Source organism: Plecotus auritus (assembly GCF_963455305.1).
Source record: "Plecotus auritus genome assembly, chromosome: 6".
NCBI lineage: Eukaryota > Metazoa > Chordata > Mammalia > Chiroptera > Vespertilionidae > Plecotus > Plecotus auritus.
The window spans coordinates 165,835,758-165,863,053 of record NC_137773.1 but is presented as its reverse complement, the minus strand read 5'-3'; the positions used below and the strand labels follow the sequence as shown (position 1 = coordinate 165,863,053).

General features: G+C 47.3%; 2 protein-coding genes across 2 annotated transcripts in view; both read left to right on the top strand.

Moving 5' to 3' along the window:
- Positions 1-5,049: 5,049 nt before the first annotated feature.
- GLB1 (galactosidase beta 1) overlaps positions 5,050-27,296 on the top strand; it is a 66,746-nt gene continuing 44,499 nt past the window's right edge. Inside the window, exons 1-5 of the mRNA XM_080671726.1 lie at positions 5,050-5,264; positions 20,946-21,115; positions 23,744-23,894; positions 24,449-24,509; positions 25,896-25,990. Of these exons, the coding sequence (XP_080527852.1) occupies positions 5,193-5,264; positions 20,946-21,115; positions 23,744-23,894; positions 24,449-24,509; positions 25,896-25,990 (549 nt within the window). The 5' untranslated portion in view covers positions 5,050-5,192. The remainder of the gene's footprint in view (positions 5,265-20,945; positions 21,116-23,743; positions 23,895-24,448; positions 24,510-25,895; positions 25,991-27,296) is intronic.
- TMPPE (transmembrane protein with metallophosphoesterase domain) lies at positions 7,623-8,966 on the top strand (the record flags this gene model as incomplete). The annotated part of the gene is made up of 1 exon (XM_080677090.1): positions 7,623-8,966. One exon carries the CDS (start codon positions 7,623-7,625, stop codon positions 8,964-8,966), a length of 1,344 nt encoding a protein of 447 aa, XP_080533216.1.

The following is a 27,296-nucleotide window of genomic DNA, read 5'->3' as shown; positions in this document are numbered from 1 at the left end:
TCCCTCATTTGGGGTTTTTCTGATGTTTCCTCACGATTAGATTCAGATAAGTTCCTTTGGTCAGAAAACCACAGAAGCATTATTGCATCTCTTGCTGGTGTCACATGGGAGAAACACAGTATCTGCCTCTTATCAGTGAGGTTAATGTTGATTACTTTGTTAAGGTCATGGTTTCTCCACTTCATTATTTTTTTTTAATATATTTTATTGATTTTTTTACAGAGAGGAAGGAAGAAGGATAGAGAGTTAGAAACATCGATGAGAGAGAAACATCGATCAGCTGCCTCTTGCACACCTCCTACTGGGGATGTGCCCGCAACCAAGTTACGTGCCCTTGACCGGAATCGAACCTGGGACCTTTCAGTCCACAGGCCGACGCTCTATCCACTGAGCCAAACCGGTTTTGGCTCCACTTCATTATTTTTGTAATTAGTAAATGTTTTTGGTGTATAGCAGCACTTTTCTTAATAGCAGAAATAACCTGTCCATAAATGGGGTTATTGTTGTTTTTGTTTGCTTGCTTGTTTTATTGATTTTAGAGAGTGGAAGGGAGGGAGAGAGAGAGAGAAACATTGATGTGAGAGAGAAACATCAATTGGTTGCCTCCCTCATGCGCCCTGGCTGGGGATCAAACCTGAAACCTGGGTATGTGCACTGACCAGGAATCGAACCTGTCACCTCTTGGTGTATGGGACGACGCTCCAACCAAGTCACACCAGCCAGGGCTGGATTGTTGTTTTTAAGTGAGAATATATGCACATAGAATAATATTTTACATCAGGGGAAAATGATAGAATTATAGCTACACATAACACAGTTCAATCTAAAAAAAAAATAGAGAATAACTTCATTTGTCTAAAGTTTTAAAGTATGTCAAAGCACACAAAATATTATTTAGGAATACAAATGCTGTAGTCTTACCTCTTACAAGCACACAGGATAATACCCACTGTGATGAAGAAGGAACCACACAGACACTGCGGATAGTGATTTCCTGTAGGGTGGAAGGAAGGGCCTGGAATTGGGAGAGGGTCACCTGGGGGAGAAGGGATGGGAGTGAGTATGAGGACACTCACTGTTTCATTTTCTATGCCACACAATGTATTTTCCCATACATGTATTTGTAAGATATTATTTTATAGTTAGTTGTTATTTTAAAACAATTTTTAGGGAAACAACTGCAGTAGTGATATAAAGAAAGTAAAACAAGGGAGTGGGATGGAGTGGAGAAAGGTTGCATGAGGGGGTGATGTTTGAGCAGAAACCTGAATGGAGAGAAGGAGCCTGTAGAGATGGCAGAGTTCGGGGGAGAGTTTACCTGGTTCCCGGTTGCCTCCTGCCCAGAGAATCCATGGCCATCTTACTTGGAGCTTGATATCCCGAATGTGTGGAGAACATGAAAAAGGCAAACACCCCAATTCAAAAACACACACACAAACAGAAATGTCCAATAAAGCAACAACAACCTTGCAAAGATGTGGCTGAGAGACCCAGGTGATAGAAAGAAGATAGGAGAGAATGTTGAAAACAAAGGCCTCACCGTGGCCACTGTGGTTCAGTACAGCATTGCCCAGTACAGCAAAAGGTTATGGGTTCAGTTCCCAGTTAGGGCACATACCTAGGTTGCTGGTTCACATTGATGTGTCTCTCGTTCCCTTCCTCTTTCTCTAAAATCAATACACATATTCTCAGGTGAAGGTTTTAAAAAAATTATTGAGAGAATAAACAAAAGCAAAGTCCTTGTTTTTTGTCTTGTTTTTTTTTTCCCCCTAAGGCAAGCCTCACTTAGGATATTTTATATTTTTACTTACCTTAAAAACATACCTGTTTTTGGAAACTGAAAGGGAATTTCTTGTCCCTAGAACAAGGGAGATGCCCTTGTCCCTATGGCAACATAGGGACAAGGACATCCTAACACTCATGACTGTCATATGGCATGCTGCTAACTTTTATGGGAGCTATGGGGAAACTGTTAGCTGATTATTTCACAATTTTATCTTTTTATTCTTTCGTAACCATAACCATTAAGTTGGTTGTACAACTTAACACCTAAACACGGGTCTCAGGATTTTCTGTGTCAGAAAACTTGAAGACGTGAGAAAGATTTGGAATTGCTGCACAGCCCAACTGTCCACTTCAGCAGGCCCAAGATTTTAGGGTTGTTTTTTTTTTAGTTTTTTAAAAAAATATATTTTTATTGATTTGAGAGAGAGAAAGGGAGAGGTCACATGCCCAGGATTCCCAACATGCAAGAGGCAGCCAATTGATGATGTTTTTCTCTCATCGATGTTTCTATCTCTTTATCCCTCTCCCTTCCTCTCTCTCTAAAAATCAATAAAAAATACTTTTAAAAATAGACCTTTTCATTATTAGATTTAACAAACTTTTGTGCCCTAGCCGGTTTTGCTCAGTGGCTAGAGCATCAGCCTGTGGACTGAAGGGTCCCAGGTTCCATTCCAGGTCGGGCACATGCCCAGGTTGCAGGCTCGATCTCTCCCTCTCTCTTCCTCTCTGAAATCAATAAAAATATATTTAAAAACAAACAAAAACACAAACTTTTGCAAATTGCTACAAGTTTCTAAATACCTACTTTGAATTTCTGTTCCTATCGCTGTCCTTGAACCACAGTTGGAGTAGCACTGGTCTCTATTAGAGCATGTACTGTAATTGTGTACTTGAGCATCTTTTTCATTGAAGATGAGTCCTTACACAGGGTGACAGCTTTCTCGTGGTCATTCCATATCCCCCACAACCTAGAACAGAAGGCTTTACATCCGGCACACTATATATGCTCACTTCATTTGGACAGGAACTAAAAATGTACGAGCAGAAAGCGGCATGGCCTTGTAAACATAAAAGTCAGGCTTGAAAGTCTCACCATGTGACTTTCAAGACTCCATTACCTCCTGGCTCTGAGGCGATTGGCAAGTCATTTAACTCCACCGTGCCTCAGTTTCCTCATCTGTGAAATGTGGATAATAACATGCAACTTGGATCTTGAGGCAGAGTGACACTCTGATGGGAAAGCAATCAACCCAACAATGGCCATTATTGTTATTGATAGTTCAACTACAATACAAAGTCAAATACTAAAATCTCAGAAACAAACTACACTATGTAGTTAGTCTCTGGGCAGGCTTTTACTGTAAAGGGCCAGATAAAAAATATTTTAGGTTTTGGGGCCGAAAGGACTCTGCTTCAGCTATTCGATTCTGCACTGTAGTGTAAAAGCAGCCCTATGTAACATGTAGAGAATGGGGAGACACTGTGTTCTTACACAGCTTTATTCATAGACACTGACATGTCAGTCTCATTGTTTTCAAATGTCACAGAATATTATTCTGAAAAATTTTCAACCATTTAAAAATGTAAAAATGATTCTTAACTGACAGACCATACAAAAACAGGCATCAGGCCGGATTTGAGCTGCCAGCTTTAGTTTGTGTAGCACAATCCTGTGCTAAACACTTCCTGCCTCAATTCAGTTAAAAATGCCTGCTGTGGCCCTAGCCAGTTTGGCTCAGTGGGTAGAGTGTCGTCCTGCGGACTGAAAGGTCCCAGGTTTGATTCCGTCAAGGGCACATGCCCAGGTTGTGGGCTCGATCCCCGGTGGGGGACATGCAGGAGGCAGCTGATCCATGATTCTCTCTCATCATGGATGTTTCTGTCTCTCTCTCCTTCTTCCTTCCTCTCTGAAATCAATAAAAATATATATAAAAAAATGTCTGCTGTGTATTGTCACCTGGGGTCTACCGGTTGGGGGGAAAAAAAGGTGGGAAAGATTGATTCTGCCATTTGCTAAAGATTTTTTTAAATATATATATATATATATATATATATATATATATATATTTTATAGAGAGGAAGGGAGAGGGATATAGAGTTAGAAACATCCATCAGCTGCCTCCTGCACACCCCCTACTGGGGATGTACCCGCAACCAAGGTACATGCTCTTGACTGGAATCGAACCTGGGACCCTTCAGTCCACAGTCTGACACTCTATTCACTGATCCAAACCGGTCAGGGCTGCTAAAGATTTTTTAAAATTTAACTTTATTTTGCAATAATTCAGACTTAGAAAAAAAATTGAAGAAACAGGAGAAAGAGAGAGGAAGGGGGAGGGAGCAAGGGATAGAAACATCAATGAGAGAGAATCACTGATTGGCTGCCTCCTGCATGCCCCCTACTAGGGATCGAGCCCACAACCTGGGCATGTACCCTGACCAGAAATCCAACTGGAGACCTCTTGGTTCTTGGGTCAATGTTTAACCCGTGAGCCACACTGTTGAGCTAATGTTGCATTTCTAAGACTGTATCTCTTCCTTAAGGGGCACATAGCTGTGTTTTGCCCTGATTTGACAGATCTGCCTACATCAGCATCACAGGGCTATTGAGAAGCTCCAGTGCAAAATGAAAAGGTGGGAGGTGTTGCTCTCATCTCAAAACCCAACAATGAAATACAAATTCTGCAGATCCTGGTGCTTTGAAGGTTGGCATTTGGAATGATTTTACCATAGCTGAACCATATCTCTACATTTCTTAGAAGGTTCTCAAACTTTAGCATGCACCAAAAAAACTGCAGGGTTTGTAAAAATATAGATTTCTGGACTTTATCCTTAGAGTTTCTGATTGAAAGTTCCTGGGGTGGGGCCCTGGGATTTGCATTTTTAACAAGTTCCAGGTATATAGTTGGTCCAGGGACTACGATTTTCTGATGCCTAGTTTAGAGTTTTCCCGAGAATCCTAGGGCTGGGATTCTATCTAGTGCATTCCTGGGGCAGGGCTAGGATTCTATCTCGAGCACTCTTGTTTATCTGGTCTCAACTTCCCCCTTCTGTCCTCTGAGGCAGCCAGGGGGCAAGGAGACCCTGGTTAAAGTCCAACCCCACTAGCGAGTTATCTAGCTGCTGACAGCGGGGCCTCCAGATTGCCTTTGCAAAGGGTCTGAGGCGGACTAGGGCCAGATAACACTATCCTAGTGTCACAAGGCTGCACGTGGCCTCCAGGCTCGTACTGCGCGGTTCCCCGCCCCCGGGTCAGCTGTCGCAGGGCGGAGCACGGGGCGGAGCAGGCTCGGGGACCGCGGGCAGGACCGGAGGGGCGGGGCCAGGCCGCGGGTCCTCAGTCTAGTGACGCTGAGCGGCTGGCCCCGGCGCCGACTGTGGCGGAGCCGAGAAGCTGGAGGGTGGACATGCTGGGGGTCGATCGCATCCTGTCTCTGTTGCTGGTGTCGCTGTTGCCAGGGACTGCGCGCAGCTTTCGTGTAAGTCCACAGGATCCCCACGCGGGGATGCATCGATAGGGGACATGCTGGCGAAGGAGTGGGCTGGGGCTACGGCCAAGAGGGGTCCTGCGGGGCTGTGGTTCTGGGATCCCGGGGCGCACTCCTCTGACCGGCAGCCTGCGGAGCGCAGGCAGTAGACTGGCCTTCCCGTCGGGGGCGGGCCGGGCGGGGCGCGCGCGTCCTTCCCGGTAGCCGGTCGCTTGTGTGTTCCGCTCCGGACGCCAGTTTCGCTGGGACCCAGGTCCCCAAAGGTGCCACGAGGTGGGGATGAGATGAGGTGCACCCGCACCCTTCCAGTTTCGCAGTTTTCCAGGAGGGGGGATTCTGAATAGCGCGCGTTAGAGGAGGAAGTCTTGGGCTCTGGCGTGGGGCGCCCTCCCTTGCCCAGTGTGTGCTCTGCGGGGCGCTCCGGAAGGAGAAAATGGGGTCAGGGGAGGTCCCCCCCCCCCCGCAACTTTGGGTTCATTGCTTTCGAGACGTCCTCTTTGCAAACACCTCGTGCCCTTCTTGCCACTCCCCGCCGCCTCCTCCTTTTGACTTGGATTTTCCAAGCCTTCAGGGCCGAGGGCGGGCTGGAGGCGGGCGGCAGGTGGCAGCCAGAGCTGCTGGAGGGAGGTCTGCGGGAGCGAGTAGGTGAGGGGGAACCCGTCTGACGGAAGAAGAACAGCAGGGAACTGAAACCGCACCAGCCCCGCTGCACATTCCGCCAACCAACTCTGGTTCCTCCAGAGTCTGGGTGGGCTGAGTCCGCGGCACGTTTTAAGCAGAAGTGGTGAAATTCGGGCTCATTGACTTGTAAATCATACCCTTTGATCAAAGGCTTAGAATAACTTGTCTAGAGCAAAGTCACACATTTCCATAAAACCTAGAGGTTAAGAATCTTAAGTATTTGGAAATGCCTATTGAACGTATTTTAATTTAGAGTTCCTCTTGGGAAACGTCACCTCATATGGAGTATTTGCTACCCTGTCTACTGGGGTCTGTGGCTCCTGTGTCCCAGGTTTTTTGGCCAGGAGGCCGGGAGGAGCTAGCCGCGGTGAGAACCATGGTTACAGTGGCAGAGACAGAGGTGTGCGGGGAAGACAGATCTCTATGTTTAGGTGGGCTGTGGGAAGGGAGAGAGGTGCGTTTATGGAAGAGGAGCTGGTGGGCAGGGCAGTCCCCTGAGCAATGGTTGCTCATCTTTGTGCAGCATCATTCAGCAGCGGGGTGCCCTCCGACTGCCATGCCAAGGCCCACATTGGGAGGCTGGCCTCCCCCCAGGAATTCTTCCGTGTCTAAGTGTCCCTCCCTGGGCCTGGAGCTGAAGAAAGCTACCAGCGAAGCAGCTTTCCGTGATTCCCTTGTTTACATTTATCTTTTTTAAAAATATATTTTTTTAAAATTGATTTCAGAGAGGAAGAGGGAGAGGTAAAGAGATAGAAACATCAGTGATGAAAGAGAATTATTGATTGGCTACCTTCTGCACGCCCCCTGCTGTCAGGGGATAGAGCCCACAACCCGGGCATGCGCCCTTAGCCGGAATCGAACCTGGGACCCTTTAGTCCGCAGGCTGACGCTCCATCCACTGAGCCAAACCAGCTAGGTCCCTTGTTTACATTTATTTAGAACAGCGGTTCTCAAAGTTTTAACTGTCCTAGAAATTAAAATTAAAAATATTTATTACTCTATTACATGTTAAGAAACTTAGTTTTTTGGGAAAATAACAATGTTTCTCCCCAAAATTTAGGGTGAAGAGTGGTATTAGTTTTCACTTTTGCAAATCTCTTTCATGTCCGTCTTAATCGAGGACAGTCAGAGTCTCATCACTGCTCCTGTACTCAGTGTTGCCATAGCATACGTCACGTAGCGTCTGAAAAGCTCCACTGTGCCCTCATGAGAGAATGAGAAAGGGAAGGGCAGTTATGGCTTAGTACTATCATGAAAACAGTTTTAACTAAATGGACCCCTGGAGGGTCTCGCAGACCACACTTTGAGAACCGCTGATTTAGAATAATGTTTTTCTTATGGTAAGAGAAATCCCATACGCCTTGTGGAAAAACGTTAAACGTTCAGAAAACCGGAAAGAAGAAAGTTGTGTTTGTGCTGCAGTGATACAGTGTGGCCACTGATTGGTGGTGTGGATCCTAGGCAGGTTGGGCCCATGTAAGGGGCCTTCAGGTTTTGAATGGGGACAAGAAAGCTCTAACATTCCACAAAGCTGATGCGGGTTCCTGGTTGCAGGCGGACCTGACCTGACCTGGAACCCTCTCCTTGGCCACTGTCCTTTCTAAGGAACTCACCTTCCAGAGCTCACCTGCACAGACCTGCCAGGGGACCCTCTTAGGAGCTGAGAAAATGGTCATCTTCAGGCAGCTCTCCCTGGGCGGGAAGGCCGCCCTGGCTGCCGGCACTGTCTTCGTGTCCATGATTATCTCCCGCTCCTACCTGTCTGAGAGCCTCGAGGTCAGGGCCTGGCGTTGGCTGTTCCGCCTGCAGCTTGCCCTGTTTGCCAACTCGCTCATGCTGATTGGCTCCCTCTACATCTGGCGGAGCACTGTCAGCAACCTTAGCCATTCTCCAGCCTCACAGTCGGCCTGTTTTCGTCTTTGGAAGATGGCAGTCGTGGCCTTTCTGGCCCTGGCCCACTCCAGTTTCTTCACCATGCTCTTTTTAGTGGCCGAGGAGCCCTATCTCTTTTCCTTGGCCGCCTACTCCTGCCTCGGGGCGTACATCATCATGGTCTTCTTCCTCTGTACCCTCAGCGGCATGGAGCAGGCCTACCAGCTCTTGGCCTGGCGCGGTGGTAGGGTCGTGGGCAGCCTGGACAAGACAAGGAAGCTGGCGCTCAGGCCGGCCCTGGCAGTGGCGGTGACGGCCGTGCTCAGCATAGCGGGGCTGCTGAATGCTGCCCAGCCCCCGGTGGTGAAGACGGTGGAGGTGCCCATCCATCAGCTGCCCACCTCCATGGACAACCTCAAGATCGTGCTCCTCTCAGACATTCACTTGGGCCCCACCGTGGGCAGGACCAAGATGGAGATGTTCGTGAGGATGGTGAACATGCTGGAACCGGATGTCACGGTGATCGTGGGGGACCTCTGCGATTCAGAAGCCTCAATCCTGCGGACGGCCGTCGCTCCTTTGGGCCAGCTTCATTCACGCCTGGGCGCCTACTTCGTCACCGGGAATCACGAATATTACACGTCAGATGTCAGCAACTGGTTTGCGCTGCTGGAGTCCCTGAACGTCAGGCCCCTGCACAACGAGAACGTGAAGATTTCTGCCACCCGGGCCCAGCATGGTGGTGGCGAGGATGACGACTGGATCTGCTTGGCCGGCGTGGATGACATTGAAGCAGACATCCTGCACTACTCTGGCCACGGGATGGATCTTGAGAAGGCACTGGGGGGCTGCAGCCCGGACCATTCCACCATCTTGCTGGCTCACCAGCCCCTGGCTGCCAAGAGAGCCCTTCAGGCTCGGCCGGATATTAACCTGATCCTTTCTGGGCACACACATGCTGGACAAATCTTCCCCTTGAATGTGGCGGCCTATCTCCTGAACCCCTTCTTTGCTGGTCTCTACCAAGTGGCCCAGACCACGTTTGTATACGTCAGCCCAGGCACGGCCTACTATGGGATCCCCATGAGATTGGGGAGCAGAGCAGAGATCACAGAGCTCATCCTGCGGCGGGCTCCCTGAACCTGGCCCCGCCCTCATCCTCTACCCTTGCCCTCATTCTCTGTCCCTCTTCAGGGCCGGTTGCCTGCTTTACCCCCTCCAGCCTTTCCTGCCCGGCCCTGCCCACACACCCTGGCCACAGCCTGGTTTGAACAGTGATTTGTGGTGGGGCTGCCTGGCAGGTGAGCTCTGTAGATGGCCAGTTGCTTTCTTATATGCATTTGTGAGGTCACAAGTCACATGCGTAAGAACAGACATCTATTTTCCAGATGATGTGGAGTAGACCTCCCTCTCTGCAGAGCTCCCGGGAATAAACTGAAAGAAACGTGGGGTTGCTTGCAAGGGATGCCTCTAGAAAGCAGCGTAGGGAAGGGACTCTGAGCGCCTTTCAAACCCTCCTAGGACTTAGGCAGTTGCCAGAATCATTGATGCAGAGCTTTCTGGGTAAGGGGCATGTTGCTAGTAATCTGGGAGAGCAGGTGAGATGGAGGCCCCTCTGGCTGCTGGAGAAGAATAACTTATTTTCCCCCGTGGTTCTCTCAGAGTCCCCTCTTTTGAGAGAATTGGCAAAACCTGCTGGAATACAGAGCTCATCTTATTCCAGACCTTGAGTGATGCTATTACTGTCTGCTGCTCCTGGGCCTTGGGGATTGTGTGTGGGGGTGGAAACAGAGCCCCTCGGTAGGTGATGGTAATAGTGCTGCATGGGGACTCAGAGGGTGTGTGCCTCCTTTTATACAACTGGGTGAGGTAACTAGGGACAGGCTGCTTTTCCCTATTTAGAGATGAGGAAACTGAGGCCAAGGGCATTGGCAACATGACAGGGAGATTCTGGGGTAGAAACCACACCTAATACCTCCCAAAGAAAGGGTTCTTTTCACTCTCTGGTGGTTCGGGATTTAGATAGTCACCAGAAGTCAGAGAACAAGGACCTAGAACCTGATGGTCTTTCAAAGTGGTTTGCTTGAGGCTAATTTCACTTCACTGGTGTAACTACGGGGGCTAGTTTCAGTTCAGTGTAGGATGTCTTTTTATTTTAGAGGAAGAGTCAGGAAACTGGAGTCCCGCCCCAGGCTTGGGTCTTCTTTCTTTTTTTTTTTTTTTGTGGGAAGCAGGCTCTCTCTCCCAGTGGGGAAGTTGCATGGGGTGGGGGTGGCAGGCCCCTGTGCTCCAGCAGGGCCCTGGCTGTGGAGTGCTGGGACCATCCTTCCTACCAGACGGCTTCCAGTTTCCTGGCCTGACCTAGTAGAACTGTCCGAGGACTCTGGCCACAGAACCATAGGGCCATCTCTGCTGGCCACTGGACCCATAGGAAAACCAGAACTAAGAGACCCTTTGCCCCTGGGGCAGCAATAAGCAGTCCCGTTAGGAAAGGCCTCTCTGAGGAGACTGAGGACCTGGGCTCAGCGTTGACGTTTTTGTGACCGAGAGTCTTTCTCCGACGGGGACCACAGACACCGCTCTGACTGGAGAGGCCCTCTCTGCTGCTCACCGCCAGGCAGTTGGGCAGATGACTTGACCTCCCTGAGCCTCGGTTTCCCTCACCCTAACATGGGGATAATTATCATATCTACCTCAAGTCTGTCTCGTGGGGAGGGTCCTGAGACTTGGTGTGTGAGTTGTACGTGGCACAGTCACAATGGAGGCACTCGGTGTTGTTAATTTGTAAGCACAGCGGGGCTTGCGAAGGAACTGTGTTGGGTGCGGGTGCCCCAGGAGTTTATGGAGCAGACAAACCTGGGGGATGTGAGTGGGTCCCGTGTCACCTGCTGCTGGGCACAGTGCTTTGTGGGGTTTGCTGTCCTCTGCCTGTGTTAATCTCTCCTGTGCACGCTCTGCCTGGTGGATAATGGGATCCTGAAGACCACCCTTATTTCCAAAGTGTTGACAGCAAGCCTTCCTTCCAGTGCAGTGTGACTGATTCCTCTCCGTTAGACACAAAACAGGCCCACCTTACCCACCCAGGGAATAGGCATGCTTGGCTTGTGTCCCATGATGTGGTGGGAGTTTCCCAGCAGAAACTTCCCCGTTACCGCCCAGACAGGGCCCTGGAGGGTCGCTCGCCAAGGCACCGTCTGCACCTCTGTTCTTCACCCATTCACCTTCTTCTTTTGTTTATGGCTAGAGGAGGTGGAGAGAAATATTTACGTGGAGCTTGAAAATTCAATTTTATTTTAGTTTATTTTTTTAAATCTGTAAATGCAAGTTGAAATGAAACGTTTTTAAGAAATTAACAATGGCACGTGTAGTGTGATCCTATTATTGTAAAACTTCGGTACATTAGTCCCATTGTCATCCATTCCAAACATCCCTCCATCTTTTCTTCCTTTGTTGAAAACGTTTTATTGTGAAAATTTTTGAATATTCATAAAGTACACAGAACAACCTCCTGAACCTCCATGGGCTCACCACCCAGCTTCAACAACTGTGACTGTTCTGCTGTTCTTGCTCATTTATCCCTGCCCCGTGCTGTTTTTCTTTTTGGCTGGACAATAGTAAGCTAAACCTTAGAAAATATAGTTTTACCCAAAAAATACTTCTGTATGAATCCTTTCTAGAAAGGTATATACATAATGCTATTATATCCAAGGAAACGAACAGTAATTCTTCAATATCATCTACTGTCTTATCTAGTAAGAGGTTTGAGGGCTAGAAGCCAGGTCTTTTACTTCTCAATACAAGTGTTTTTTTCCACTGAGGGTTAAGCAACTGTCTCTGTTACAGGTGAGTAACAGGATTCAAATACAGTTTACTGTCTAAAGAGTTAGAATTCAGTTGTTCCTGCTTATCTCAATTGTCTCCACTCCCCCTCCCCCAACCTGGTAAAAAGCACACAGCATAAAATTCAGCATTTTAATGATTTTTAAGTGTATAGTTCAGTAGTGTTAAGTATAGTCACACTGTTGTGAAACAGGTCTCCAGAGTTTTATCTTGCAAATCTGAAACTCTATACCCATTAAACAATAGCTCCTCTTTTCCCCTTCCCTCAGCTCCTAATAACCACCGTTTTACATTCTTTTTTTTTCTTAAATATGTATTTTTATTGATTTCAGAGAGGAAGGAAGAGGGAGAGAGAGACAGAAACATCCATGATGAGAGAGAATCATGGATCGGCTGCCTCCTACAAGTCCCCCACTGGGGATTGAGCCCACAATCCAGGCATGTGCCCCTGACCAGAATAGAACCTGAGATCTTTCAGTTCACAGGCCGACGCTTAATCCACTGAGCCAAGCCAGCTAGGGCACCACCATTTTACATTCTGATGAATTTGACTCCTCTGGGTACCTTATATAAGTGGAATCATGCATTGTTTATTTGTGATGGCTTATTTCACTTAGCATCATGTCCTCAGTGTTCATCCATGTTGTAGCATGTGGCAAGACTACTTTCTAAGGCTGAATAATATTTCTTTGTATGTATATATCACATTTTGTTTATCCATTAATCAGTGGACATTTGGGTTGCTTCTGCTGTGGTTTTTTTGTTTGTTTGTTTTTTTGTCTACTGTGAATAATGCTGCTGGGGACATGGGAGTGCAAATATCTCTTCAAGACCCTGCTTTCTATGCTTTTGGAAAAATGCCCAGCAGTCAGATTGCTGGATTATATAGTGGTTCTGGTTTTTCATTTTTTGAGGAACCTCCACACTGTTTTCCATAGTTGAACCATTTTATAATCCCACCAACAGTGCACAAAGGGTCTGATTTCTCTCCATTTTCACAGAACTAGTTATTGTTTGTTTTTTTGTTAGTAGTGTGAGGTGATAACTTATTATGGTTTCGATTTGCATTCCTCTGATGATTAGTGATATTGAGCTTCTTTTCATATGTTTTCGATCATTTGTATATCATCTTTGGAGAAATGTCTATTTAGGTCTTTTCCCCATTTTAAAATCAGGTTATTTGACTTTTTGTTGTTGCTGAGTTGTAAGAGTTCTTTTTATATTCTCTATATTAACCCCTTACCAGATATGTGATTTGCAACTATTTTCTCTCGTCCACAGATTGTCTTTCCCCTCTATTGCCCTTCATGTGCAGAAGTTTTTAAGGATGCCCCATTTGTCTATTTTCACTTTTGCTGCCTGTGCTTTTGTTGTCGTACTCAAGCAATCACTGCCAAGTCTAATATCATGAAGCTTATGATCCATTTTGAGTTAACTTTCATATATGATATAAGATAAGGGTCCAACTTCATTCTTCTACACGTGGATATCTAGTTTTCCCAACACCATTTGTTGAAGAGATTGTCCTTTTCCCATTGAATGGTCTTGGCACCTTGTGGAAGATCATTTGAGAAATACTTTATATTTAAATTTTTTATTTAAAAATAAAAACTATACACTTTTTTCTGAAATGAAGGGGCAGAAATAAGTCTGCAAATGTCTGTGAGTCCTAGAGGATTGGGAACTGGTCCCAACTGGGCCCATGTCTCCTCCATCTGTCATTTCCCCTCCTCTTCTATTGTAATTTACACTCTTTACCCACAGTCCTTGGGATGCTCAACAAACATCTTTGCAGAATAAAACAGTCATAAATTAGTAAACGAAATGAATAAAAATAGAATGTAGCAGCTCATCTACAAATTTTCCAGATCCATATCGATTCTCACCATTCCCTGTGGAGGTTTTGCTTCTCTAGCCTGTCTTATGTAATGGTGTTTCCATGACATTTCATGTGTGAAAGGTACATAGATCTGAAATAATTCAAGTTTGTGCCCTAGTCGTCTGAAATATTCCATCTTTCTCTTCGTTCTGTGAACTAAAGGGTCTGGGAAGCCCATGGTGTATAAGGACTCATCCACCCCTATCTTCTCCCCTTAGTCCCTCTCCTGTCAACCCTAGGTGCTAGCAGCCTAGGAGGCTTTGGGCTCTGTCACCTTAGAGCTGAACAGTTCATGTCAGGAATTCTGTAGGCTTTTGGGTCTGTAGGGTGAGTTGAAAGGGTTTAGGGGATGGAGATCCATTGAGTAAGTGCTTACCAGCATCACAGGGAGGGACTTGAGGACACATCTTCACATAGTCGGCATGACCCATAACCTGTGATATCACAGAGCTCCTTTCATTTCTTCATTCTAGTTGAGGAATGTGCACAAGTAATGCAAATATAGTATTGTTATTCCCGAGGGTTAGGAAACTTGGGGAATGTTCACATTACTTGATGGTGTAAATATCAGTGTTATGTTTAATGGTTGGTGGGTTTTTAATGCTTATTTACTACTGAAATAATCTAAGTTCAATAAATAACTTAAAAATGTTATGTTGGACAGTATTAAGTCCCTAATGTGTATTTGGCCTGAGGGTATTTTGTTGAAACTGCTGTGTTGTTGTTTTCACCTCCAATAATATATGTATGATGTCCATGAGGGACCCTGGGAAGATGTGGGCTTGGCCTTGCTTGGGATTGATTTTACTGTACATGTTTTCTATGGTCTCATACACTGTAAGAACTGATGCTACCACACCCCTGCAAGTGTGAAATAAAACTGGCTTTTCCGCACTTTGTCCCAGTGCCAATTAATTTAGAAGGGGTGGAATTTGCACACAGGGCAAATTTTACATTTTTTTAAAAAATATATAATTCTTTATCGATTTCAGAGAGGAAGGGAGAGGGAGAGAGAGAGAGAAACATCAATGATGAGAGAGAATCATCATCGGCTGCCTCCTGCACGCCCCCCACTGGGGATCGAGCCCACAACCCCAGCATGTGCCCTTGGCTGGAATCGAACCGGGGACCCCCCAGTCCGCAGGCCGACGCTCTATCCACTGAGCCAAACCGGCCAGGGCAAATTTTACATTCTTTTCATTTGGGGGGAATAGACTCTGCATTCCTCCCTTACATTTCTTGATCTCCTTCTGTTGGTGGTGCCACAGTGCACAGATATTAAGAATGCTGACCCCTCTCTAATATCCTTAAACGTCATTTTGGAGCCATAAAGTGGATTTTCCCTGTTAACCTTGACCAGGACAGTCACCAATTGGATGCTGTCTCTTAGGTGATGCTGCTTCTGTGCCTCTCCCTAACTATCATCTCTGTCTGCTTTTCTATTTTTTTTCTTTGTTTGTTAATCCTCATCCAAGGATATTTTTCCATTGATTTTTAGAGAGTGGAAGGGAAGAGGAAAGACAGAGAAAGAGAAAAACATCTATGTGAGAGAGAGACACATCGATTGATTGCCTCCTGCACGTGCCCCGCCGGAGATTGAGCCTGCAACCTAGATACGTGCCCTTGACTGGGAATCAAACCTGCGACCCTTCAGTCCTCAGGACGACACTCTATCCCCTGAGCCACACTGGCTAGGACTCTGCCTGCTTTTCTAAGCTTCAGTTTCAGAGACTTGTCACTGATTCCCAGGTCCAGATAGCATGTTGTCATTTATATATCAGACCAGAGGGACAGCCTATGGAACGTCCTCACAGTCAAGGTCTCTGGGAGAAGGTGGGGCGGTCAGTAGGGCCCTGGGGCAAGAGAGAATGTGTACTGCTGTCCTGCTCACTTACAAACAAACTGCATTTGATCCTTTTTATTGATAGTTTTGACAAATTTAGAACATTAGCCACAAACCAAACGCCAAAGGCTCTGTTGACTGTTTCTGGTAACCCTGTCTGCACCCACAGGGTAGGTGGCCACATCATCTACCAGGATCTGTTTTTCACTGGGGCTCACAGGTCATTTGCATGGCGTGTGATGGGGATGTCCTGAGTCTTTGTGGAGGGGACACTATATCTGCTATTTCAGGAAGAATTGTGGTCTTGCTTCTGATTCATCTTGAGTGGAGGGTGTGTCCAGTTCCAGGACCTCCACTCAGCCCTGTCCTTCATAGTGGCTCTTACTCATGGTGAGGGCTCTGGGGGTTGTTAGGCAAAACCATCCCAAGGCACACTCAGGACCAGTGAAATAGCCATCAGGTGGGTCCTCTGACATGTTGGACCCACTGTGAGAAGGACTTGCGCCAAGACTCCCTCTTCCCCTGGGCCTCCTGAAGAGCGATAAGGGAGAGTGATGGCATTTCCGGTCCTCTGGTATCAGTATCAGCTCAGACCATACCAAACAATCCTCAGAAGGTCTGGGGGTGCCACTTTCCTTAGGACTCAGGTACCCTAAGTCCCACTGGGGAAGGGTTGGGGACTATTGCGTGTATAGTACTTGGAGTGGCATCGCAGGGCCCTCCCTGATGGGAATCCATCCAGCCCTTTGTTCAGTCAATTGGCTGTCAGAGCTGGCAACTGGGGGAAGAGATCAATTTTCCATTGCAGGAGCTGACACCAGCCTTTGGCTCATGAGTTCTTGATTTGTTTTTTCTTGTTAGGCACATCAAGCAACTCCCTCGCTGGTTGTCCAGCCATCTCACCCTCTAGGAACGCTATGGTGTATGAGCCATTGCTTAAGATGGCTATTGGCCAGCACACCTGTTTGCCACTCTGGCCTTGCTGGTCATTGTCATTATACACACCTGCTCCTGATGGTTAAATGGTCCCTCTTTGATTGTCAGAATCTCATAATCCCCAAACATAGGGATCCCAGGGCCAAGGCAGCATCTTCTACAGCATCTTGTAGTGTTTTCCTACAGAGGACAATACACTCACCAGCTTCTCAGAAATGCCAGGTTCCTCCTCCCTGGGGCATTCCTCATTAAAGGGAGTGTCCTGGGGAAGTACAGTCAGATGCTGGCTTGTGAGCCATCTCATACCTTCTCAGGATGCCAACGCAGTCCTGGCATCTCCAGCTCATTTCCTGCAGCCAGTATCAGGTCCAGGTTCTGGAGAATCATCCTCATAGCACAGGGTGGGGTTAAGGTGCTTTACCAAGATGCTATCTCACACGTCATGGGAGAATGCACCATGTCAACAAACTTCCCTCTATCCAGCTTTCTATTCTGACCCCTCCAGATGCACTACCAGTGTCTCCATGATTAAGTCCTGAGCCTTACTTTTCTGGAAGGAGATGTAGGTCTCTAATCATTGCCTTGGAAGCCTCTGGCATTCACAGAATGCTCTGAGTGGACGGCTTACATGAGCCTGTCAGCCAATCTCTTTCTTCAAAGCTTTCAAGTCTGTTACAAAAGCCAGGCAACCTCACAGTGCTTACAATGACCAGTAACATACCCCATTCCAGGGGTAGAGCTAATGCAGATGCCACCCCTCCCCTTCTGCCTGTACCTCCTCCAAGTCCAGCACAGGTGAGGGCCTTAGTATTTGCACTGCATCATCCCCACCCACGTAGCACCAGCTGCAGGATCCTTGCTGTTGTTTGACATATATGAGAAATCCAGGTACAGACTCACATCCTGAGCATCTGCTGTGTAGGCCACACCTTCATTTGGGTTCCTCTGGAAGCATAACATGAAACAGGGGCTCCGGTGCAGGTGGTCTGAGAAGTAACTCAAGAGTGCAGAAATGAGGGACAGGTGGAAAGAAGCAAAAGCCTATATGAGGACGTGTGTTGTGGTTCTCACTCTACACAACAGCCATGATTCTGCCAAGATCATTTTTCAGAGTAATGAGTAATCTAGTGATCTCCAAAGATGACCAGTGAATTCCCCCCCACTGTGTATTGTTACAAACTCATAGCTGTTAATATCCATACAATCTTTTTTTTTTCCTGTTGATATGTCTCTTAAGTCTCTTTCTCTCTCTCTCTAAAAAAAAAAAAATAATAATGCTCAAATATTTCCACCTGGGGGCAGTGGAGCCTCTACAATTCAGCCCCTATGTCTTACACGTAACCAAGCCCCTGGTCCTGTGGTTCTCCCTGCTGTCCACTGCCCACCTTCCTGTCACCACCATGATCCAGGTCTCTGCTTCCTGTTTTGCCACTTCAATAAAAGGCCAGTGTCCTGAATATTTGAAAGCACACATTGGATCCTACCATTCTTGTGTTTAAGTTGCTCTCCATAGCTCTTGGCATAAAGTCCAGGCCCTGGAACTTGGAGTTCAGGGCTCATTCCATCTGGCCCCTGCCCATCTGTGTTTCAGCAGCTGTCATGCTCCGTCTGTACTGAGGTCTGCAGCTCTCTCCCTTCCCTGCAGCCTGCCCTCTCCACCAGTTTCCTCTGCCTACATCACCTTTCCTGTGGTCACTCTACTTCATCCTAGGGTTTCATTTAGGCCAGTAGTTTCCTCTCTCTCTCTCTCTCTCTCTCTCATATATTTTTATTGATTTCAGAGAGGAAGGGAGAGGGAGAGAGAGAAACATCAATGATGAGAGAAAATCACTGATTGGCCGCCTCCTGCACACCCCCCACTGGGGATCGCCCGAACCCAGGCATGTGCTCTGACTGGGAATCGAACCTGGGACCCTTTAGTCCGCAGGCCGATGCTCTCCACTGAGCCAAACCAGATAGGGCCAGTAGTTCTCTCTTAAAAAAAAATTATTTTTTTATTGATTTCAGAGAGGAAGAGAGAGATAGAAACATCAATGATGAGACTCTTTGATCGGCTGCCTCCTGCATGCCCCCTACTGGGGATGGAGCCCGCAACCCAGGCATGTGCCCTGACCAGGAACGGTGACCTCCTTGTTCATAGGTTGACACTCAATTATTGGGCTACACCGGCTGGCAGGCAGGCCAGTAGTTCTCAACTCTGCTACACATTACATCATCTGGGGCAGTTTTAAGAAATATCAGTGCCTGGGCTCCACCTAAGATCAATTAAAATCTGAATGTCTGGAGTGTGAGGCCTGACTTTGCTATTTTAAAAACTTTGCAGGTGATTCTGACGTGTGGCCAAGGTTGAGAACCAGTTTGGGGTGTCCCTTCCTCTGGGAAACTTTCCCTTGCCACTTCTCCCCCACCCCACCCCCCATGCCTGGGTTACATGTCATTGAGTACTGCTGTAACTTTCTGCTCAAATCATTTTTTATTTCTAGCTTTATTGAAATATAACTGATGGATAGCATTGTGTAAGTTTAAGGTGCACAACGTGATGGTCTTATCTTTATCATCTAGGCCTCACTCGGTTACCCCTCAGGTTTCTTCCTTGTTCGATGGAAGCATGTAGGCTGTGTCACATCTGTGTGGTCTGTGCTTACTCAGCACACAGTAGGTACTTGGTAATATTTCTAAATGGATAGTAGGGAGCTATTTGGGCTGGATTTTGAGGTTGTTTTAAATACAGGATGGGGCTCTACTGTGTGGGATGAAAGCCAGATTCTATCATCCACCAACATAAATATCTCTACAACTCCTCTCTGGCTTTTCTGAATCCCTTCTCCTAGACATGTGGACTTCATACAGCCCTTTCCTTTTCCCCACTTCTGCCCAAAGTTGCTTACTTCCTTCAGACTTGTTTGTTCAAAGAACATTCCCAACTCCTAGGCCACCCTTGAACTCACAGAACTTGTGAGAAATCCTTATTTGACACTTCGCCATATTCATGCACTGAAAATGTTTTCAAAATTGGGGCACCTGGCCCTAGCTGGTTTGGCTTAGTGGATAGAGCATCGGCCTGCGGACTGAAGGGTCCAGGGTTTGATTCCAGTCAAGAGCACATGCCTGGGTTGCAGGCTCGATCCAATCAATGGAGGCAGCCAATCAATGATTTCCTCTCATCATTGATCTTTCTATCTCTCTCTTCCTCTCCCTTCCTCTCTGAAATCAATAAAAAAATATTTTTTAAAAATTGGGGCACCCGGTATATCAAATTATTTTTGTATTTTGTGAGTCTCTTGAGGAGTATCTTGCCTTTGAATGGAAATTAAAGCCTTGGTTTACTAGAAGAATAAATTGTTATTAAAGTGATTATTTTATGATTATTTATGTGTTCTTATTTTGGGGTAGCTTTATTGAGATGTAATCCACATACAGTAAAGCTTTCCATTTGTCCCAAAGCAATCTACTTGGAGTGTTTTATCTTACAGTCACAGTGTTCGATGCCCTTGTTGGACTTCAGATATGATGTCAAGACCACCACCCCCCCCCCCAAAAAAAAAAAAGCTTTGACTGTGATGCTGCTGTGAAAAAAAGCTTTTTTAAAAAGTTCATATTGTGACCTTTGAAAGACTAAAAATGCACAAGGAATCTTACCAACGTTTCTTGTAGCCCTAGTCCTGGTGGCACCTGTGGCCTGTTCTACCTTCTTCATCCACCAGGGGACAGTATTTCCCTCTGTCTGTTGGCCTCTCCTTTGAGACCTTCCCTTTCAAATAGCAGCATTTTTTGTTTCTGAAGCCGTGCCAAGTGTTTCTCAAAATTTGATTTGACTCCTAGAAATACAGGTTACATTGCAACCACGTAGAGACCTACGTACATATGCAATTCTATATATACATATATAATGTTTCATAAAATAATACTTGTCTTTCCTACGTGCAATACACTCTGTTTTCTACTCTTATTAGCAAAAGGTGCCCATCATCACCCAACCTGAGTTCCTGACTCACAAACTGGGTCTCAGCCCACAATGTGAGAAATACTGCTTTAGAGTTCACTTAGTGTGACAGCCTGCATATTTTGGATGAAAGGAGGCATTAGAGAGGGACCTGCCCAGGTGGAACTTAGAGCAACACCTAGGATGAGGCTTCAGGACTTCTAATCTGTTGCTTTTAGCCCAGTGACATTACTGTGGAGGTACATCCGGTGCTCCGGCAGGTCACAGCCACAGGGAGGGAGGGATGCGTGTCTGTGTGTGTGTGTGTGTGTGTGTGTGTGTGTGTGTTGTATTCCTGGCATACTGGGCTTTGCTACGCCAAGAGAAGAGTCACCGCCAGCAGGGTTTTCCCTTTGGAGATAGAACTCCTGCATCTCAGCCACCGACTGTCAGATCGGTGCTGGACTCTGGAAGGTGAGCCCTGTGGAATCCTGCACGTGGGTCCTGCTTGGTGATTCTGTGACCCGAGTGCCTACCTGGCTTAGCTGTGGTTTGTTCTGTAGCCCAGAAACCAAACATTCACTCCATCAACATATTACGCAAATTAAATAGGCAGGGAGACACTTGCCATTCTCAGAGTGTCTGCCCCCAAAACGCTGCAGGTGCAGGCTCTCACGTGGTCTCACCCTTGCTCTGTAGAATGCCTCCCGGAAGACGTTCGAGATCGACTACAACCACAACTGCTTCCGCAAGGATGGGCAGCCGTTCCGCTACATCTCGGGCAGCATCCACTACTTCCGTGTGCCCCGCTTCTACTGGAAGGACCGGCTGTTGAAGATGAAGATGGCTGGGCTGAACGCCATCCAGATGTAAGTAGGAGGGCCCTGGGCTCTCACCTGGGCCCGGACACCCACACCTGGAGAGGGTACAGCTGCGTTTCTCAGCGCAGCTATTTCATTGCTCAGGATGGGAAATAGTGTTGTCTTGTGTTCTGGGAGGGGCGTCTCATGAGCGTGATTGGCCCTTCTTTAGGTAATTCATCACCTTTTCCAATCTTTTTTTTTTTTTTTAATATATTTTATTGATATTTCACAGAGAGGAAGGGAGAAGGATAGAGAGCTAGAAACATCAATGAGAGAGAAACATCGATCAGCTGCCTCCTGCACACCTCCCACTGGGGATGTGCCCGCAACCAAGGTACATGCCCTTGACCGGAATCAAACCCGGGACCTTTCAGTCCGCAGGCCGACGCTCTATCCACTGAGCCAAACCGGTTTTGGCACCTTTTCCAATCTTGAATGTCATCGCCAGAAATCATACAATGAGCATCAGCTTAAAAAGGCAAAGGGAAGTGTCAATGATTGAGTGTTCACCATGTGCAGGGCACTTGACATGAATGATTCCATTTCTTCAAGGTATTATCATTCCCATGTACAGCTGGTGACACTGAAATTTGCCCGAGCACGTATTTTTGGCCAGAGATCCACCTAGGATTTGAAGATAAGGGTGTTTGTAAGTAGTTATAACTTCTCTCAGCTCTTAGGGGAATATTCCTTGTTAGGTAGATTCCTGAAACCCAGTCTGTTTTCAGGGTTCATGCTATTGCCTGGGGTTATAGAATTACCCCACGAGCTATCTCTCCTCATCTCTCCTCATGCTGTTGCAAGGTGACTAATTGGGAAGAACTGGGGTGGCTGACCACTCTGGTTTTTGCACTGCTGATGTGAATTGCCGATAACTTAGCAAAACTCAAGAGTGAGAAAAACCCAGAGGCAGATTCCTGGGACAGATAATTTAGGGGGAACCCCACTTGTTTTTCTGGTTCGAAGGCCACTGGGGTCTGTCTGCAGTTTCAACCCTGTGTTCAAGGGAACCAAGACTATCTATTGCAGGGGACCCTGAAAGCTTAGGACGGTGGAAAAAGGACACAGCCAGCCCAGCACATGCGGCTCAGTGGTAGAGCATCGGCCTATGAACCAGGAGGCCATGTTTCAATTCCCGGTCAGGACACGTGCCTGGGTTGTGAGCTCGATCCCCAGTAGGGGGCGTGCAGGAGGCAGCCAATCAATGATCCTCTCTCATCATTGATGTTTCGATCTCTCTCCCTTCCTCTCTGAAATCAATAACAATATTAAAAATTTAAAAAGAAGGACACAGCCCTAGCTGGTTTGGCTCAGTGGATAGAGCGTCGGCCTGCGGGCTGAAGGGTCCCAGATTCAATTCCGGTCAAGGGCACATACCCGGGTTGCGGGCTCGACCCCCAATCAAGGGGCATGCAGGAGGCAGCCTATCCATGATTCTCTCTCATCATTGATGTTTCTCTCTCTCTCTCCCTCTCCTCTCTGAAATCAATAAAAGTATATTTAAAAATAAATAAATAAATAAATAAATAAAAAGGACACAGCCAGGGTCATCAGAGAGACCTCTGTGATGGTCATGGGTGGCTTCGTATTTAGTCAACAGAGCCACATATCAACAGTACGATTGAAATTTCTTTTAATTTAAACTTCTTCTAACGCCACTTGTTCAAAATAGACTTGCCCAGGCCATGGTATTTTGTGGAAGAGCCACACTCAAGGGGCCAAAGAGCCGCATGTGGCTCGCGAGCCACAGTTTGCCGACCATGGGGCTAGACCATCCAGGTTTGTAAGTGCACTCTGTGATGTTTGCACAACGACAAAATCGCCTAATGACACATTTCTCAGAACCTATCCCCATCATTATGTGGCTCTGAATATATATATGTGAATATATATATATGAATATATATATGTGTATATATATATATATACACATATGTATATATATTCATATATATATATCTCCTATCTAATAAAAGGCTAATATGCAAATTGATCATATGGTGGATGACGCACACTGACCACCAGGGGGCAGATGCTCAATGCAGGAGGAGTGCCGGTCAGCCACAAGCCCTGAGCTGGGCTCACGGCTGGCAAGCACAGCAGCGGTGGTGGGAGCCTCTCCTGCCTCCACAGCAGCACTAAGCCGGCAGTCAGCTATCCACTGAGGGCTCCCTGACTGCAAGAGGACACAGGCCGGGCTGAGGGACCGCCACAAGTGCATGAATTTCATGCACTGGGCCTCTAGTATATATATATATATATATATATGTATATCTTACTACTTTAGCACATATATTTTCATTTTTCCTAAGCTTTTCACAGGTATATGTAACTTTTACATATTAATAATTCGTGTTCATATAATTCTGTATCTTTCTTAAAGTCAAGCAGTAAATAGGAATGGACATTCTTTGTGGGTCATAAACTTGAAAGTGTGCTCCCCCCCGCACCCCCACCCCCACATTTGATTCGCTTGGGTAGCCACTGTGAAAACTCGAAACAAGGCCTGTTTCCCAAGAGGCCGCCTAAGGGAGAGGTCTGTGCATCCTGCGAGCTGATAGCTCTGCAGAAATTCACGTAGGTCCTCTGGATTTCTGAGCTCTTTCTAGGGAGGGGCTGTGTGTGTCTTGGCAGCTACGTGCCCTGGAACTTCCACGAGCCCCAGCCAGGAAAGTACCAGTTTTCCGAGGAGCACGACGTGGAGTATTTTATCCAGCTGGCGCACGAGCTGGGGCTGCTGGTTATCCTGAGGCCTGGACCCTACATCTGTGCGGAGTGGGAGATGGTGAGTGCGGTTAGGCTGGGCTCTGCCTGCCTGCTGTGTGTGACCCAGGCGGGCTGGCAGGCCGGGGACCAAGGGAAAGGGAGTTCAAGCAGTTTAAATAAGTCTCTAGTTCCAGATGGCATGGAGCCTGTGACTGTAGCCACACAGGTGTCTTTTCCCTTAGGAGATGCCTAAGCAGAGGGGAACAGGTAAGGGTCAGAGGTGTGGGTCCTCCTCTTGCTGGTCACTCACATAGCTCAGTTTCCTCATCTGAAAAAAGCAGGTAATGGCGGGGGCTCTGTCAGCCTCACAGGCTAGCTGTGAAGTTAAGTGGAATTAATCTATAGCTAAGGCTTTGATTCTCAAACCATTCGTATTCGTAAAGAGTGATCTTATTTTTACCACGTTACAATTCCTAATTTCCCTGAAAGTTTCCAGACTAGAAAGCCCAACTCAGAATACCCCTTCTCCGTGGAGCCTTTCTTCCCTCACTGCTAGCAGTAATTTCTGTCTCCCCTGAGTGCCTTTCATGAAATGGACCTTACCTTGGCTTCTTTTTTTCTTTCCTACCCTAGGGAGGATTACCTGCGTGGCTCCTGGAGAAGGAAAATATTGTTCTTCGTTCGTCTGATCCAGGTAAGTTGTGACAGATGCCTTGAGAGAATTTATGAACGCGCAGACAACTTACATCGTGAGAATCAGGTATTTTGAAGGCTGGGGGACTTCTGCGCAGACACTTCTGAAAGTTTAGTGAAAGTGTTTATCGTTATCCACTGCAGAACGCCAGACATTGCATGTGTAGAAAATGGGCTTTCTTGAACTTGACCAGATCTTGCTGACAAACCGATAACTCTTTGAATTGGCAATGGGCCCTGTTTGCGGTTGACCGACTGACTTGAATGCTTTCTCCTCCTACATTCTTAGACTATTGCAGGGCTGGGGATAGCACCTAGCTAATCCCCATGGCAGGCGCAGTATCTGGAAAGGTGTCACTGGACTGCTCGGTAGCTAAGATGCTCTCTATTCCTTTATCTCCATTTGCAGATGTAAATGATAGGTCTTTGTTCTTGACTTTTTAAACCACTAGATATGATTTTAGCTGTAAGCCCTGACTCACTGCACTTCTATCTTCCGACAACTTCAGTTTCTCTTGGTGGTGGTGGTGGTGGTGATGAAGGTGGTCATAAAAGCAGCCAACACGGATTAAGGTTACTGTGGAAAAGGCCAGTGCGTGGTGCTCTGGGCACATTTCCTTCTGAGTGTATTCCCCTCCCATTTTGCACCCTTAGTATATGATTAGTGTTTTCATATGTACTATCTCACTTAATCCGGCAACATGGCCGGCAACTTTATATTATCCCCATCAGACAATGTAAATATATAATTTACTGGAGCTTAATTGTACAAAGATAAAAAACCTACTGTGACACCCTTCAGTCACTCTTTTCTTTTTTGATGTTTGTTGTTGTTGTTCATCCTTGCCAGAAGATATTTTTTCCATTGACTGTTAGAGAGAATGGGAGAGGGGAGAGGGGGAGAGGGAATGAGAGAGAGACAGAGACAGAGAGAGAGTGAAGAGAGAACTATCGATGTGAGAAAGACACGTTGATAGGTAGCCTCCCGCAAGCACCCCAGCCGGGGCCAGGGATCAAACCTGCAGCCCAGGTACATGCCCTTGACCCTCCGGTCTGCAGATCAACGCTGAGAAACACCAGCCAGGGCTCAGTCGCTCTTTTCTCCACATAACACACACTTGCAGGATGCTCCAGGCTTTCTGTCCTGGATGCAGGGGCGGCTACCAGGCATACCGGTCCTTGTCCACAGGGAGCTCAGCTGAGGAGACGGCTCCTTGCAAGACAAGTTTTATCTGACTCTTGGGACATGTAGCTGCCCCATTTCAGAAGGCAGTTGTTGAATCCAGTATATTCTGATCTCAGCTGGCAGCCCCAGAGTAATAAGGCTGGGTTGTGTCTATTGGTGCTAAAAGGTGCGTGATGGTGTTAAACCTGTCTTGCGTTCCAGACTACCTGGCAGCTGTGGATACGTGGTTGGGAGTCATTCTGCCCAAGATGAAGCCTCTCCTCTATCAGAATGGAGGGCCGATTATAACGGTGCAGGTAACCATGGAGATGAGCATGGGCTGGCGGGGCGCGAAGGCTTCCATCCAGTCACAGTATTTATAGGAGGGATGCAGGCCTGAGCTGCATAAGTCTGTTTCTCTGAGAGGCAATGTCACAGATGGTGCTTTGATTTAAATTGCATTTGGGGGAGGTATTACCTTTTTTGAATGCCTGCTATATACCAGACTCTGTTCTGGATGCCCTGCCAATGACATTCAATTATTCCAGCCACTGTCTCTTTTATTTTTTTAAATATTTTTATTGATTTCAGAGAGGAAGGGAGAGGGAGAGAGAGATAGAAACATCAATGATAAGAGAGAATCATGGATGGCTGCCTCCTGCATGCCCCCTACTGGTGATCAAGCCCACAACTTGGGCATGTGCCCTTGACCGAAATCGAATCCAGGACCCTTCAGTCTGCAGGCCCACGCTCTATCCGCTGAGCCAAACTGGCTAGGTCCACTGTCTCTTTTAAATGAAGACTTTCAAAGAGATTAAGTGACCTGGCCAAGGCCACCCAGCAAGCGCCTCCGTTTGTGAAGGATTTGAGGAAGTTTAGCGACCTTCGTCCCTGCCCAGGTGTATCTCTAGACCTCTGCCTGGCCGCCAGGAGGTCACATCCAGCGTGTATACACACCGCACGCCTACCCAGTGGTTCTGGAATCGAATAGAGGCGGCTGGGCTAGATAAGAAAGAAGCTGGCGACCGTGCCCTTGGCGGTCCTGGATCTGTCTCTTGCTTCAACAGTGTTTGGACGCCCCAGACCCAGGGACACCCCTTCTTCTAGCCTCCGACCACTCTCTAGCGGTCTTATCCAGTCACCACCTTCAGAACCACCTCCGAGACCAGCCAACACCCTGGTTGTTTTTCTACCTTAACTCCTTATTGCCGAACAACCATGAGCTCACAAATTCGTCAGAATTATTCCACCGAGGTGGAGGCTGCCGTCAACGCCTGGCCAACCTGCATCTGCGGGCCCCCACACCTACCTCTCTCTGGGCTTCTAGTTCCACCGCTAGGATGTGGCGCTCCAGGGCCTGGGCCACTTCTTTCTCGAGTTGGAGAAGAAGCACAAGGGCTCCCAGCGTTTCCTGAAGACGCAAAACCAGCGCGGTGGCCGCATTCTCTTCCAGGACGTGCTGAAGCCTCCCAGGAAGAGGGGGCAAAACTCAGGACGTCCTGGAAGCCGCCCTGGCCTGGAGAGGAACTTGAACCAGGACCTTGTGGAGCTGCAGGCCCTGGGTTCTACCCGCACAGACCCTCATCTCTGTGACTTCCTGGAGAACCACTTCCGGCGTGAGGG